Below are 14,044 nucleotides of genomic sequence, written 5' to 3' on the forward strand. Positions count from 1 at the left end.
CAGTCACCGGAGATCCAAAAAAGTAAAGGTTTGCTGTATTCAATTATGTTTGTGTCTACAAAGTACCAGGTGCCAAAGCGATGGGTCTTCCCACCAACAGTGATTTTGAGAGTTGTAGTGCTCTCTACTACCGCCTCGTGGGTTGGAGAGCAGGGATAGTTCCAAACCAGGCACCTGGAGCATGTGGCACTTTGACTGATTATTGACACATTTCTGAATGAAGACCCAGGCGTCGATGGTTCATCAGAAAAGTAGGCAGTAGATTGACTTTGAAGTAAACTCTAAAGATCACTCTCTCCATTGGCGAGCCATTTTTGTTGCAATTCCCTGGATCTCCCCTGGAAACTTGGCCCAGTTCTTCTACGTACCAGAAAGATGAAATCAATGGACTTTGTGTCGATTTCTAGCTTTGATTACCATAAGTCTATTGGAGGGAACCCTGTGTTTCTGAGTTAGAATGGAGGAGAGTGATTTCCACACAAAGGATGCTTCTGAAAGGGAACTAGAATTGGTAGGGATTGACTGGTCTATAGCAAACTCTGGAGTATTCCTGGTAGGCCTCTGCACCTTGGGCCTATTTTGTGTGATATTTTCACATTTTCTCACAGGCAAAGAGGTGTCTTGCTGAAATGTTGTCAACTGGGGCCACTTTAAATATTACTTTCAGGGCCCCTTTTGGTTCCCAGTCCACCTGAGTATTGGGGCACATTAAGCCCTGCATGAGGCTGAAGGCAACACAATACTGGATCTGCCCTACCAGTCTTTTAGATTCAGCAGCTTGTCGAGAAATCCCCAGTTGTCACCTAGAGCAGCCTTGCAGTGCCTATTATGGATCACTGAATATGCCCATGTACTACATCTCAATGAAGAACAAGCATGAGAGCAATCCATATTGGGCTCTTGATGAAGAAGACTCCCCTTCTTCAGATGCTGTTCATTTCTAGAGTGAGGACTGAGTTGCTGATGAGGACAGATCATGGAGTTATGATTGGGCTTCAGCACAAAGTCTCCACATTGAGTGATTCCTTCTTTCCTTGACATGAGTCTTGGATACATGGGAGTAGATGGTCGGTTAGGTTTTAGATCCATAGTTCAAATTATACTAGCAGTAAATACAGATCTCGATGCACTCCCAGTTAGATCATTTCCCTCCTTACTGTACTACCGTAAACCATACTTGGTGTTCAACTGTCTCTCGGCTTTTCACTGCTGTGATCGGGGAGAGGGAATGTAGTTGTGTCTTGTTAGTGGAGATCCCACAGAACCGCCATATTGCAGGGTAACGGCAGGTCTGTCTCGGTGCTAGTGATTCTCAGCTGCTATGATGCTGCAGAAGTACGCTGGGGAATGCCATGTGCTGTAATAATGCAGAGGCAGTGCAAGTTTGTCTAGATGCTGGACGTTTTCAGGTTCTATAATATTGTAGAGGTTGATCAGGCCTATCTAAGTACTGGGGATTCCCAGGTCCTGCATTATTGTGCAGGTATTGCAGGCTCAGCTCAGTGTTCGAAGTTCCCATTTACTGTAATATTGCAAAGGCCATGTAGGTTTCTCAGAGGGCTTGGTATTTCATAGTGCCGTGATATTGCTTGGGCAATGCATCCTTGTCTGAAAGCTGTAGGTTCTTGGATGCTGTAATGTTGCAGTGGTTGTGCAGCTTGTCTTGGTGTTGTAGACTCACAGGTACTTTAATAATGCAGAGGAAATGCAGGCTTGTTTCAGTGCTGTGAGTTATCTGGTGCGGGAATTTTGCAGAGAAAAGGTAGGCTTGTCTCGGGTACATGCTGCACAGTTGGCATAAAGAGAGAACAGCGTCCCCTTTAATGCAAAATACTTACCCTCCACTGCCACCTCTCCTGCGGGTGCCTCTGTGGATCAAAGAACGAGAATAGGTACAAGTGAACAAAGGGTAGTTTCAGAACCAGACACCCATGCCGTGACTTCACCTATAGACACTGCCTCTTCCCCTTAGGAGTGAGAGATATTTTCTAGCCGTAGGTGATGGACTTTGTTCAATGCAGACCCCATTGTATCACAAATAAACCTTTTCCCAATCAGCCATGAAGCTGCACAGCTAAACTCCCAGCAGCAACCATAGGTCTGTCAAGCCGGGTCGCCCCTATCCCTCTTCCCAGGTCATGTGCATCCCAACTTGGTTCCTAAAACACCCTCCTCCAAACTTTCATGGCACCTCACAGTGACGTAATTCAAAAGCAGAGCAAATCTTCAGGGCAGGGAAGGCGGCATTAGATGTGTGTCAGAGCGAACATTGCAGCAAAATGCGAGGGCAGTCAATGGGGAAAAATGAACAAGCACATTCACGATGAAGCACAAAGCAACTCTTCTGACGGAGGCTAAGCAGTGGTCCGAAAGGCCTTCGGTACCCATCAGACCTGGAATCCACCACATAGAGTTTAAAATCAATGCAACACTTAGTGTTTTGATAGACCCTTATAGTTTAGTTACTCTTGGTGTCTTCAGTGATAAACTGGGTCGCTTTGGTATCTCAAGCGACAGATGGGATGCCCCGGTATCTCAAGCGGTGATGGTACTGTTCCCTTTGGTGTCTCAGGTGACATTTGGGTCTTCCCCTACTGTCTCATGTTACAACCTTTGCTGCCCTTTGCACCACAAGGTGACCGGTAGAAGTGACCCTTGTATCTGACGTCATGGTCAGCATTATTCGATGTATCTCATCACATTGTTCAGAATGCTTATTATATGCAGTAGATTAGAGCAATGTTGCATATCTATTGGCAGACATAGCTAAAAGGATGCAACATCCACTTGGTGTGAAGCATATTTCATTAAAAAAACGTGCCAAATTGTACGTTCTTGAAAACTCTCATTGAAAACATGATCAAATCAAGTTCTGAAGATACTTGCGAATGGTCCAGGAAAGGTCTCTGCACATTGAGCTGCATGACTTGCAAATATAATATAAATGCATAGCATAAAGTTGGTGATGCCCAGGGCACCATTTGTCTGTCTAGAGCTGTTTTTCATTTCATTTACAGAAATAAGAGATTCTATGAGATCATCAGACTAACTGTGGTTGAGATGAAAATGCCATTGTAACTAAACAGTGCCCAAGTTGAATACTGTTTTAGCTCAAACATTGAACCATCATCGCCTCAATAGAATTCCAATGCCAACTCGCAAATTGCGCCAATACCAGCCCATTGTCTTCCGATTATGGGATCAATGTCTGTCCAACATCACCTCAGTCACTGTTTTTCATCAGCTTATTGGCTTTCAGTATCTGCTCATTGGTTGGTTAGGAATCAGCACATTAGTTGTGCCTCAGCTCGTTACCTGTAGGAGCTCACTGGTTATCGAGTAACCTCTCGTTGGTGGTCCAGCATCGATTTGTTGAATGGGCTAGCATTAGCTTTCTGAGTGGGCCACTATTGTTTATTTGATTGAGTCAGTGACTGCTAAATAACTGGGCCAGTTGATTGCTGGCTGTATAATATCAGCTAACTAATCAAGTCAGTATCCATGCATTGGATGGACGAGCATCTCACTGTGTACAATGACCAGTTCGGTAATTCCCTCCTGGTAGAAATGCTCACTTACAGTCTTTTAGAGAGGTAACAGGTTACTTCATCCTTCATCTGAGGGCGTGAGCAGCTCCAGTCTATAGTTAAGACTAACTTTATGGCTTGTAGACAAGGCAACAATACCTACATTCTTAGCTCACTGAATGAGTGTTGAAGTGAACAGAGACTCTTCTCACTCTCAACCACTTGCCAAGTTTCCTTTCTCCCAAACACGGTCAATTTGAGATCAATTCAGGGAGTCAGTAGCCCTTGGCCAAGGACATAGCAAAGGGGGTAAGCGAGAGTGAGGTCAGTTTTGTTAATTGTGTCGTGGTGGGTGGGAGGTGGGCAGTGGCTGGGGTGTGTAATGTTATTTGCCCCGGAGCCCATGCTAGCTCTTGGTGCCACCGCTTCCAATCCTGGACCACTGGTCCTATGTCTGGCATGTGACTGACCCATTCCTTCCAGATACAGCAGCCTGTCTGGAGATCTGCTGTAGACCTACAGATATCTCTGCATTGGGTGCATGCAGTGCTTTCTTTTAGTAATGGAGAAGAGGCAGCTGCTTACGGCAAGCTCTTGGAGGAGGGTGATAAGGACAGTGAGGAGGGAAGCAGGTGACAGCATGAAGAAGAGAAAATGGCATGGCTGAAGCATTGAGGCATGGGGTGGGGATATTAGGAGTGGAGTAAGCAACAAGAAGCAATCGTGACTGCACGACAGACACAAAGCAACCCATCCACAGACCGCAAAAAGCCTGGGTATGGCATCACACGGCCCACTGAACATAAAATCATCACAAACAATGCTAGTCATGCTTACAAGAAGGCCAGGTATCAGAAATAATGTGCAGTGAGGCCTGTCACTGCTAGACTTGCTTCCAATCACCATGAAGAACTCAGCTCATGGGCGGACACTGGCAAAGGCTTAAGCAACAACTCTGCTGACACTGGTAGACATGATAACCCTGTGCAGAGAACCCTCTATCACAGGTACAAACTCTATTTGTGTGCAGTGCCCCAGGCCCCCTCTACCAGCCCTTTACCTGACAATGCTAGAACTACACCTGTGCAATGATCCCCTGTTCTTCTCCCACCACCCGACTCAGCTATAATCCTTAGTGTTGTGCAGTAGTGCTGTTGACACTGGTGGAATCCTCAGCCTGCCGTCACACACTGTTGTACCCCAGACATGTGCAGTGACCCCTAGCACTGGCATGAAGCTCAGACATATGTAGTGACCACTACCGATGGGATAAAGCACACCCTGTGACATGCACATCCCACCCCTAGGTGGGAATTGCAATTGACCAGTTGCACACGTTTTCAAATGGTTCTATTTGTATCACATGGGTTTTGGGACACTGTATTATTATGTGTGGTGTGTCCAGTGGAAAAATAGACATTCTAGTGGGTGAATTAGACTGAAAACAATGGAGAACATAAAACACTGTAAACCATCACAAAATGTGATTGGAATTGTTCCACTTACAATTCAACAGATGTCCAAAATCCCATGACAGGGACTGGATCCATTAGAACACATTTGTAACAGGTCAACTGGAGCTTTTACCATGGCTGACACTGGCAGCGATCCCAGCTTTGTGCAGTGGCACCCCCTCCAAACACTAACAAATACAGCGTTATTAACCACAGCCCTGTCCTGTGACTACCACACACCTGGCAGTGTTGTAAATGACATCCCTTTTCAGTGACACCCCATTTCCACGCTATTGACTTTATTAGAAACCCCATTTGTGTGCAGTCAGTGTCCCCTCAAACCCTGATGTATAAACCACCATGAGCAGTGATCCACGACCCTCCTGTCCCATACATCACCCTCTCTACTATAAAGACACTGGAATAGACCCAGCCCTGTGCAGTGACCCGGACCCTCACCCTCAAAAATGACAGAAAGCCCAGAAGTGTACAGTGGCTCCAAGCCATGGGGTTCTATGCAGTACCCATCCCGAAAACCGGTGTGAGGCTCAGCCGTGGATTGTGAACCATCCTATGGGATATTGTTCTAAACGCCAGGTAAGGCTTATGCACTGACACCTCGGCACTGTTACAAGCCACCGCTACATCCAGTGTCTATCACCTTTAAATGCAATTGCTGTGCATAGGGACCACACACGTTCTTCAGCTATTATAAGCAGCGCCATGCACTAATCGCAGACAGCAAAGAGAACACTGTTCATGCTAGCAATACGATATAACAGAGCACAGGAAATGTTCTTGGATTTTGAAAGAACATAAAATCGACAGACACCGCCGTGGCAAGACCTCACCACAACCATGACAAAGACAGGGCCTTAAATTGTCGCAAGTGTTCTGGTGTGGCCTTCCCTTCCAGGCCTGCTTCTCAATGTTACTGACAGAAAACCAGAATGCATTCCTGTAGCACATAAGAAATACACATTTCCTGTTGGGGTGGCATATGTACCTCTGCTTTGGGTGCAGCTTTTCTCAAACTACATGTATTCATTGGACAGTTGTGACCTGGGGAAGCCCGTCGTCCATTTATTGCCACTTATTTTTTACCCGATTTCCTCAGAGACTTTGGGAGCTGGGAGAGCACACGGTGTAGGTAGGAGTTCAGCAACAGAGGGGCTGGCATGGGTTGCATTGCGGGGGATGTAGACGCTGGTGGGCCTCATGTGTACATCCCCTCTCACTTGCATCCATGGTTACATGGTTTGGGTGGCGAGCGCTCCCTCGGTGGCATGTCTGAAGGACACACGTGGCGGAATACAACTCTGCCCATTTTATTCTCTATGAGAGTTAGGGGGACAGTCGGATTCCTTACCCTGGAATCGCTTTAAATGACAAAACTGGTTTAGCCACGTCACAAGGAAAGAGGTGGCAAGCGGGCGTGGGTGCACTAATGGGGGCTGAGGGGAGCATGGGGGGGTCTGTCAGTGCATTGGGAACGTTGTATGTGTATGTTGGAAGTCGACAGGAGTGCCTGTAAATAGGAAGGTTACTTCCAATGACCCACGGTGGGAATACGCACTACTTCAAATCTCGAGGCACAGGAGCTTCAGACCCCCCAAAATGGATCCAGGCCACTGAAACATTGCAAGACGTGGGAGCTCATTGAGAATGACTGTTCCCTGCCTTTCGGTGCGTAAGTGAAGGAGGCCAATATAAGGTAAGGTATCATGGTAACCCAGGGCAAGAGAAGCGCAAGCCAGATATGATCAATGCATCCTGCTACTTCGAGGTTGGCGTTTGATAATACTCCTGCGCTGGGTACGTGTACCCACCCCACCCCTCAGTCTTTGGAATGCGCTCTGTAGGGGTTTCTCAATGGAGGTCCGGATCCCTGCACCAATAGCTAAGCGGAGAAAGGTCATTGGTGGGATGGAGTAAATAACAAGCAAACGTTTCTGATCGCATGTGCTCTGCGGAAGGGCCGTGATTTCCTTTGCTCAAAGGGCGGCTGTACCATTTCTTTATATCAGGGAATTGCCAAAAAGACTTACACTGCAGTTATGTTTCTGCTAGTGGATCCATGGACAGAGAAACATTGATCCTAGATCATGTCGCGCCTAGAAACATTTGCGTACAGGCGCGTTAAAAATGACTTATCATATATTATAGTACATGTGAAACTATGTTTTGCACCCCCAAATCGCCTATTTTACGTTGGCTGCGCTTTAGAAAAATGAATATATGTAGTAATCATTTTTTAACAAAGCACATTACTTATGTGTATTCTAAGAGAGGCTTTTTGTGGGAATGTTGTCTTACACAGAATGTTAAAGCTGCCCTTTCGCCCAGGGCCTCGTGTGGCGTGTGCTGCCTGGTCTGATATGTCTGCTTATGTTCTTTCTTGTGGTCACTAAGGCATCCATCTTCACGCTGCACTTTTGAGAAGAGTTCTCCTATGTTCTGGATGTGTCATGGAGGAATTCAGGTTAAATTAGGAATGGGTTCCGTGTTTTCTGCAACAACATTTCTTTTGAAGCACAAAAGTAATGACATAACAATTGTAAGTAAGTTTTTGGTTATTGATTTCTGTTTATTTTTCTGTAATCTCTGGCTGACACGGTTCGTGTAAAACGTATTTTTCAAGGCCACTAATATGTATTCAAATCACGTTTTTCAAGTAGATGCATGAGTTTGATTGTGAGCTGTACTTTGAGTTAAAACGAGCTTATATTCAATGGCTTGTTAGTCCTTGCTTCATGTAGAGGAAGGCATGGATTTCCACTGTCTGCAATTCCTGCTGGGAACTGAGGCGAGTGATACGTCAACCAAGCATTGGCAACAGTTTGGGCTTTTATGTGGGCATTGACAAGCACTACCGTGGTGGTATTAACTGGCCTTTGAGGGCAGCAGGTGCAAAATGGTACGAGTACCTGGCCATCTAATAGCAGTTCCTGGCAAATGCCTAATACTTATACACAAGACAAAACTGTTGGCTTTGACAATGCTTGCTTTTAACATTACTTTAGTGAAGGACACGCATAGTGCTTATAAATCAAGTGGCTTAATGCAGACCTGATTTAGAAATGTTATTACACTAGTAGTGTGTTTATAGCTCCAATTAAGTAATTAACTCTCAGAAGACTGCTTTCAAAAATCACTTGAAGGAAGCTTGAGTGCAAAGTTTGATGGCAAGGCTTGTTTAAAGCAAGCTGAAAGAGATCTCATGAGCAGGTGTTTTGGGCGGGAAAGGGCAGGAACTGGGTGGGAAGGGCCATATGTATTAGCATGGCCATGGGCAGTCAGGGGTGGGCAAATAACCAAACAACACATTCAAGCTTTGTGTCCCTCCTCAGATGCCATTTCTCCCTATCTGCGCTCGCATGCAGTAGTTTTGGCTTATAGGTGGCTCTGCCACATAATATCCCAAACTAAAAATATCACAGTTGCAGTTAATAATATATTTAAATGCCTTTAAAAGGGAACTTTTAGCATGAAACGTGTGGCGGCCAGAGAATACAGAAACAGGAACAGAATTCAAGCATCACAAACTTACAAGGGGAGTGTATATGCAAAGCATATGCTATTTAATTTCCAAACACCAAAAAACAAGTACATGAAAAATGTATGGCAGGATGAGGTCAGATCCTCGAGAGGGGGTTCCCTTTAAAAAGTGGAGAGCTGTGCTTTTCCGCCATGCTCCTCACTTGAAGGCCATTTCTTTTTTTGTTTTCTGTTTTCCAAATAACAAACGACAAGCATTAGTTTGTAACAAACGCACATCACACCAAGGGTAGAGTCGAGACTTGTGAAAGTCGTGCCATATGTATAGCAGCTACTGTTCCCCGCAAAACTTTTTATTTCATTTATGAACTATCGAGGACAAAAATAGGCCCGTGACAAGCACAAAACTGGACAAGGGGCAGAGCTCGTGTGATTGCTCTGCTCTATACACAGCTGTCCTATTCCCTTACAATACTTTGCTCCTATTGAACCAAGCAGAGAGCATCTCTTCAACCCAAATTCTCTCTCAGGAAAAGAACAGGGCCAAACTCATAACAAACATACAGGGCAAAGGGTTCACATAGGTTCAGGTGTGTTCTTATACACAAGCTCGTGTACTTTATTGAGCGAACTTGGAATTGCAACGCATTTACGCCTGAGTCTCTCATATATTGTAGATCTAAAGGAGTACTGGAAGCAATGCTTCAAGAGCTCATATAGAATTTCAGATGGGCAACTTTCACATATGTAGACAACAAGAGCAGAGCTGAACTCTGAGGCGGAATACACCCGTACTAGAAAGCTACCCACATATACGTGTATGCAGTGTCTGGCTCACTACACCCCTTCTACAGGCCTTGCACCCCCCCTTTGCAGTAACATTGCATGGGGTATTGAGTGGAGACATGAGGGAACTCGATATTACTTAAAAATTATGAAGTTCCATCCCCCTTCATCCTATAGCAACCTAAAACGAAAATGTTGAAAACCCGGCAGAAATAAAGCTATATCCCGTTGCCATGACGTCATAGCTGTTGATTATGAATTCCATAATCCTCTGCCATTACATCACAGTAGAAGGATAAACCGTTTATAAGGGGAAATATTGAAGCCACACACAATATAACAACAGGTTTGGGCACACAAAATGGTTGCATATACTGCAACAACACATGGACAGGACACACAATCTGATGATAAAGGCAGAGCCGGGGGATTCTGGGAATGGTCTACCACGTCTAGAGGGCCCAAGGCCTTCCCATAATGCCTTCCTCTTCAAGGCTGCCGGTGGAAAGTTGCGAAATACTCCAAATATGACGGCCAGTAGGACAAGACGAATGCCCAGTACAAACGGAAAAACAACAGGAGGACGAGGAAGTGCCCCTGAGTAGACAGTACATGCGTGAGGCTTTCCATATTGCGGCACTGGTCCCGATCTGCAGCAGGCAATGTACACTCATTTCCGTACAACAACAAACAAAAAGACAGGAGACGAATTCATGACAACAGCTTGACGCCCGATAAGCTGCACGCAGAGAAAGGTCACAGTCAAGACATTTTGGCAATGCAATGCCTTTTCCGGCATGCTTCGCTTTCATAGGCACAGGACATTGGGTTTCATTTTTAAACAAAAGACACGCATATCCGTATAACAAACATATGCAGTATGGCGGACAGAGCTGTTGCAACTTGTTTCCCTTAAGTCACAGCAATGCTGCTGTCCCATCTTGCTTCACTCTTAAAGGCGCTGGTACAAAACATTGCATTTTAAAGCAGGACAGGGCAAAATGCACAGCCGAGCCTTTGTGAATGGGCGTTCCCATTCTGCTTTGCTCTCAAAGGCTCGGGACGCAGCACAGTTTTACGACATAACAAGAGACAAGCACGCGCTCATGAAAAGCAGGCAGAAGGGCAATGGGCACAACATTCGGCACCATCCCCGACACCTATTCTTCTTAAAACAAAACAATAAGAACAGAACATATTTTCATGACAAAAATGTGAACAAGAAGAAGAAATCCCACGTTTGGAGACTGGCCTCATAAGAAGGACGTGGACTTTGCTCTTAATGGTTGAATGCTACAGGACACAACATTGTACTTCATTCGCAAACAGCAAAGGACTAAAACAAGTGCGTGAACATCCTACTACATGGCGAAGACAGGACTTTGTGGCCGGACTGTTTTTAAAATAGGAGTAGCGTGTCTCCATCGTGCTAAGCTCCAAGCGGAGGGGGGCAGCCTATTTTGATATTTTTCAAACAAAGGACACAAAGACTTTTGTGGCAAACAGGAAACTGGAGGCGGGGCAGAACTTTTGTGAATGGTCTCATCCATGTACAATATTTCTGCTATCCCATGGCGCTTTCTTCAGACAGCGTGAATGCACAACAATTTCCTTAACCACTCACCTGATCACCAATCCTAAAGCAAGGGCAAAAGACAAACTCAAGACAAGAACAGATAGGCCGCTGGATGACTGGCGTGCCACATGACTTTTTAGGGGCGCTTGTTTCTGTGGCTGGCTGGGTTATGTTAGAAGCTATCAGCGAGGAGTAGAGTGTGTGTGTGTGTGTGTGTCGGGTACCCCAGGTGAGACCAATAGTCTTGTAGCCGCAGGAAAGGGATACCTGAGGTTGTGTACACACTATCAGCCACTCCAATGCTGCCTAGGCTGAAACCGACCAATGACATTCCTGCACATTAAAATACTCTGTGAGTCGTACAACTGAACAGATAAAGAAGTGGGAAAATCAGTTTTAAACAGCTGTATTTATTGTAATCTTCCTTTAAGGGGTTGGCCGCATAAAACTAACTGAAAAGCTATTCGCTTGCATTTTTTTCAATTTTAGTGAGAGAATTCCAATTTTTCAACCACAGCGGGAGGATGGACAATCCTAAACATGAATTAACAAGAATTGACAATGCCAGCAGTTTGGGCTTTTGCGTAGGCATGGGATAGGCACATGCCAAAGCATTGCCATAAATGGACTAGCTAGGGGTATAGTTTAAGGTGTGGGCGGGCATAAATTGTAGGGGAGTCCCTGATTATTGCATTGCAGTAGCCATAAACAACTATTCAGAATTGAAAGTGCAAAAACAATTGACCAGAACATCACCAAATCCATTATGCGGTCATAGGTCACTGTCCACTACACACTGGTGTTTTGCAGATGGTGAAATTCCATTCAGCTGTTTGTGATCAATATGTTCCCATAAAATAGGGTGAATACACATATGTACATGTTGTCATTCACGGATTACATAGATTTGCGAATGCTCCCCTTAAGTGAACCTCTAAACTGAACATCTGATTAGGTTAATATTCATGATTTGCCAATCTAGTGCGGATGCGCAAATGCGTGCAGGAGCAAAATCCACAGTATGCGCTAGAGCATGACAAATGCTCATCCAAAGAGCACTTTCCATCTGTGGGATTCTCATCCCGGCAGGGATTTGTGCATCCTACTAGATGCCATGCAGAAGATATGCAAATATTCTTTACCTGATTAGCACCTCGGAGGGCTCAGCAGCCATTCAGGTTACTCGGAAGGTGGGCTGAATCACATGGTATAAGGCTGCGTTCCGGGAAAGCTCACAGCTACTCGCGCCTGTCCATCTTCCCGCCTCTACCTTGCTTCCTACTCCTTTCGCTAACCCCCACCCTCATTCCAATTTACCTGTAAGCCATTCAGCACCACCCCCTGCTACTGTCACCCTCTGGCTACCATGGAAATAGAAGCAGGGCTCCGCTCTGAGCCTTGCTTCCATTTCCATGGTGGCCATGTTGGTTGAGTATTTCTCTAAAACATTGAGTCGCACGCTCAATGTAACCTGTCGTTTGAAACAAATACATTGCTATTGGCACCCCAGGACGTTAACCTGGGCTGCTTATAGCAATGACAACCGGTTCCCAGGCTGTACCAGATGGTCATTTCCTGGGGACACTTGTTAAAGGCCCTCGCTATGCTAACTTGGGCCCAGGCCCTTACCACCTGGTGCACCCCAGGGAGACAGTTACTATTACTAAAGAAATAACCTGAGGTGGAGGGCGTTACTGCTTTGTGATGGCATGGGGCCCAAGTTACAGTCTCCAGCAAATTGAGGGCCATAAAACGGGCTCCCCCACTATTACTAAGTGGTAATACCGCCCACTAAGCCCTTTAGAACTATTAGCACCAGGTATGTTGTGCAAGGGTACAAATAACTTTTTTTTTAATTGTGAAGTGGCACAGCAGCCATTCAATGTACAGTTTGACTCAAATTAAACACTGTGTACACAACCAGGAGTATCCCACCAGCAGCCACAAGACTGCTTACAAATGTTGCTGTGTGCGTCTTGTATCGCTCTGCATGCTCCACCTGGTGCCTTTGGAATGAGTATGATGATTATGGATACAAGGTTTAGGAGGCCAGTGACCAGGTGTCACGGAATATGTGCCAAGTGACACTGCTGAATTGTCCAGCTTATTGCCATGCCCCGCCCCTTAATTGGCCGTGCAGGAGTTTTCCGTTAGTCATGTTCACTTTGGTCACTCTTCAACATTACCACCAGTGGCCCAGCACTGACCACATTCATTGACGTGGGATCCCATTCTTCCCCTAGCACTAGTCTGGCTCTACATTAGAGGCCTCAGGCATTTAATTGGAGTCCCATTTGCTCATTAGCGGCGTCACTTACTCTTCCATCGCTGTCCATGCACACGTCACTCCCTCCTGCAGTCCGCGTATAAGGCATTCCTATGCACTTTCCCTCCATAACCATCATTGGCTTCATACAGCTCAGGGAGTCGCAATCATGACCTTGCAGACACCATCAATGGACTCTTTCTCCTTTGGCCTCAAGCATGCTCCCACTCATTTCCACAATGAGTTCATGGGAGTTTCACTTATTCCTACATGCCGCACTCCACACCCATTCGTGGACTCCTTGGTGGCCGCATGCACTTCAGTGGTGTCTCATGTATTCCCTGTCAGTTCTCTGAGACACTCATCACCATATTTTGTGGTCCCATATGCTTTTATGGAGGCCCACTTATTCGCTTTACTGGCGGGGTATATTACCCTGTTACTACCACAACACTGGCTTTAAATGTTTAAATGGAGTCTCATCTGTTTCAGCAAGAAGGGCTTCATACAAATCAATGAATTCCCTCTCGTTCGTAAGATGACAGGCCTCATACGCTAAAATAAGCATGACTGACTCCCGCCGTCCACATCACTGGCCGTATGCCCTTCACTGGAGCCTCTCCCCACGTGTCTGGTATAATGGATCCTACTCAGTCACCATGCCTGGCCCCAGACACTTCAATAGTCTCTCCCTTCACGCGAAATCAGTGGAGGCTCACTGATCCCGTCCACTCTAGCCGCATACAATTAAACATTGCCTCACACCTTCCTGCTAACAGACCGCATGCACTTCAGTGGGGTCACACTCATTCCAAAAATCCTCCGCTCATACACTTCAATGGGGACTGACTCATTTCCATACAGCTAGCCGCGGCGGACCATTGCATGCAGCCATCTCTGGAATGTGAAGGGCAAGGGATCCTGCTGTGCCGCCTTC

The 14,044-nt window shown here is 45.9% G+C and overlaps 1 protein-coding gene across 2 annotated transcripts in view; it reads right to left on the reverse strand.

Annotated features, from left to right (window-relative positions):
• MYBPC2 (myosin binding protein C2) overlaps positions 1–14,044 on the reverse strand; it is a 241,323-nt gene that overhangs the window by 161,848 nt on the left and 65,431 nt on the right. The window contains exon 3 of one of the 2 annotated variants that reach the window (XM_069636949.1): positions 1,839–1,868. The exons of the other annotated variant lie outside the window; for it this stretch is intronic. Coding sequence (XP_069493050.1) covers positions 1,839–1,868 — 30 coding nt within the window. The remainder of the gene's footprint in view (positions 1–1,838; positions 1,869–14,044) is intronic. 2 annotated transcript variants of the gene reach the window in all.

Source organism: Ambystoma mexicanum, chromosome 1q, assembly GCF_040938575.1.
Source record: "Ambystoma mexicanum isolate Mex_15411 chromosome 1q, UKY_AmexF1_1, whole genome shotgun sequence".
NCBI lineage: Eukaryota > Metazoa > Chordata > Amphibia > Caudata > Ambystomatidae > Ambystoma > Ambystoma mexicanum.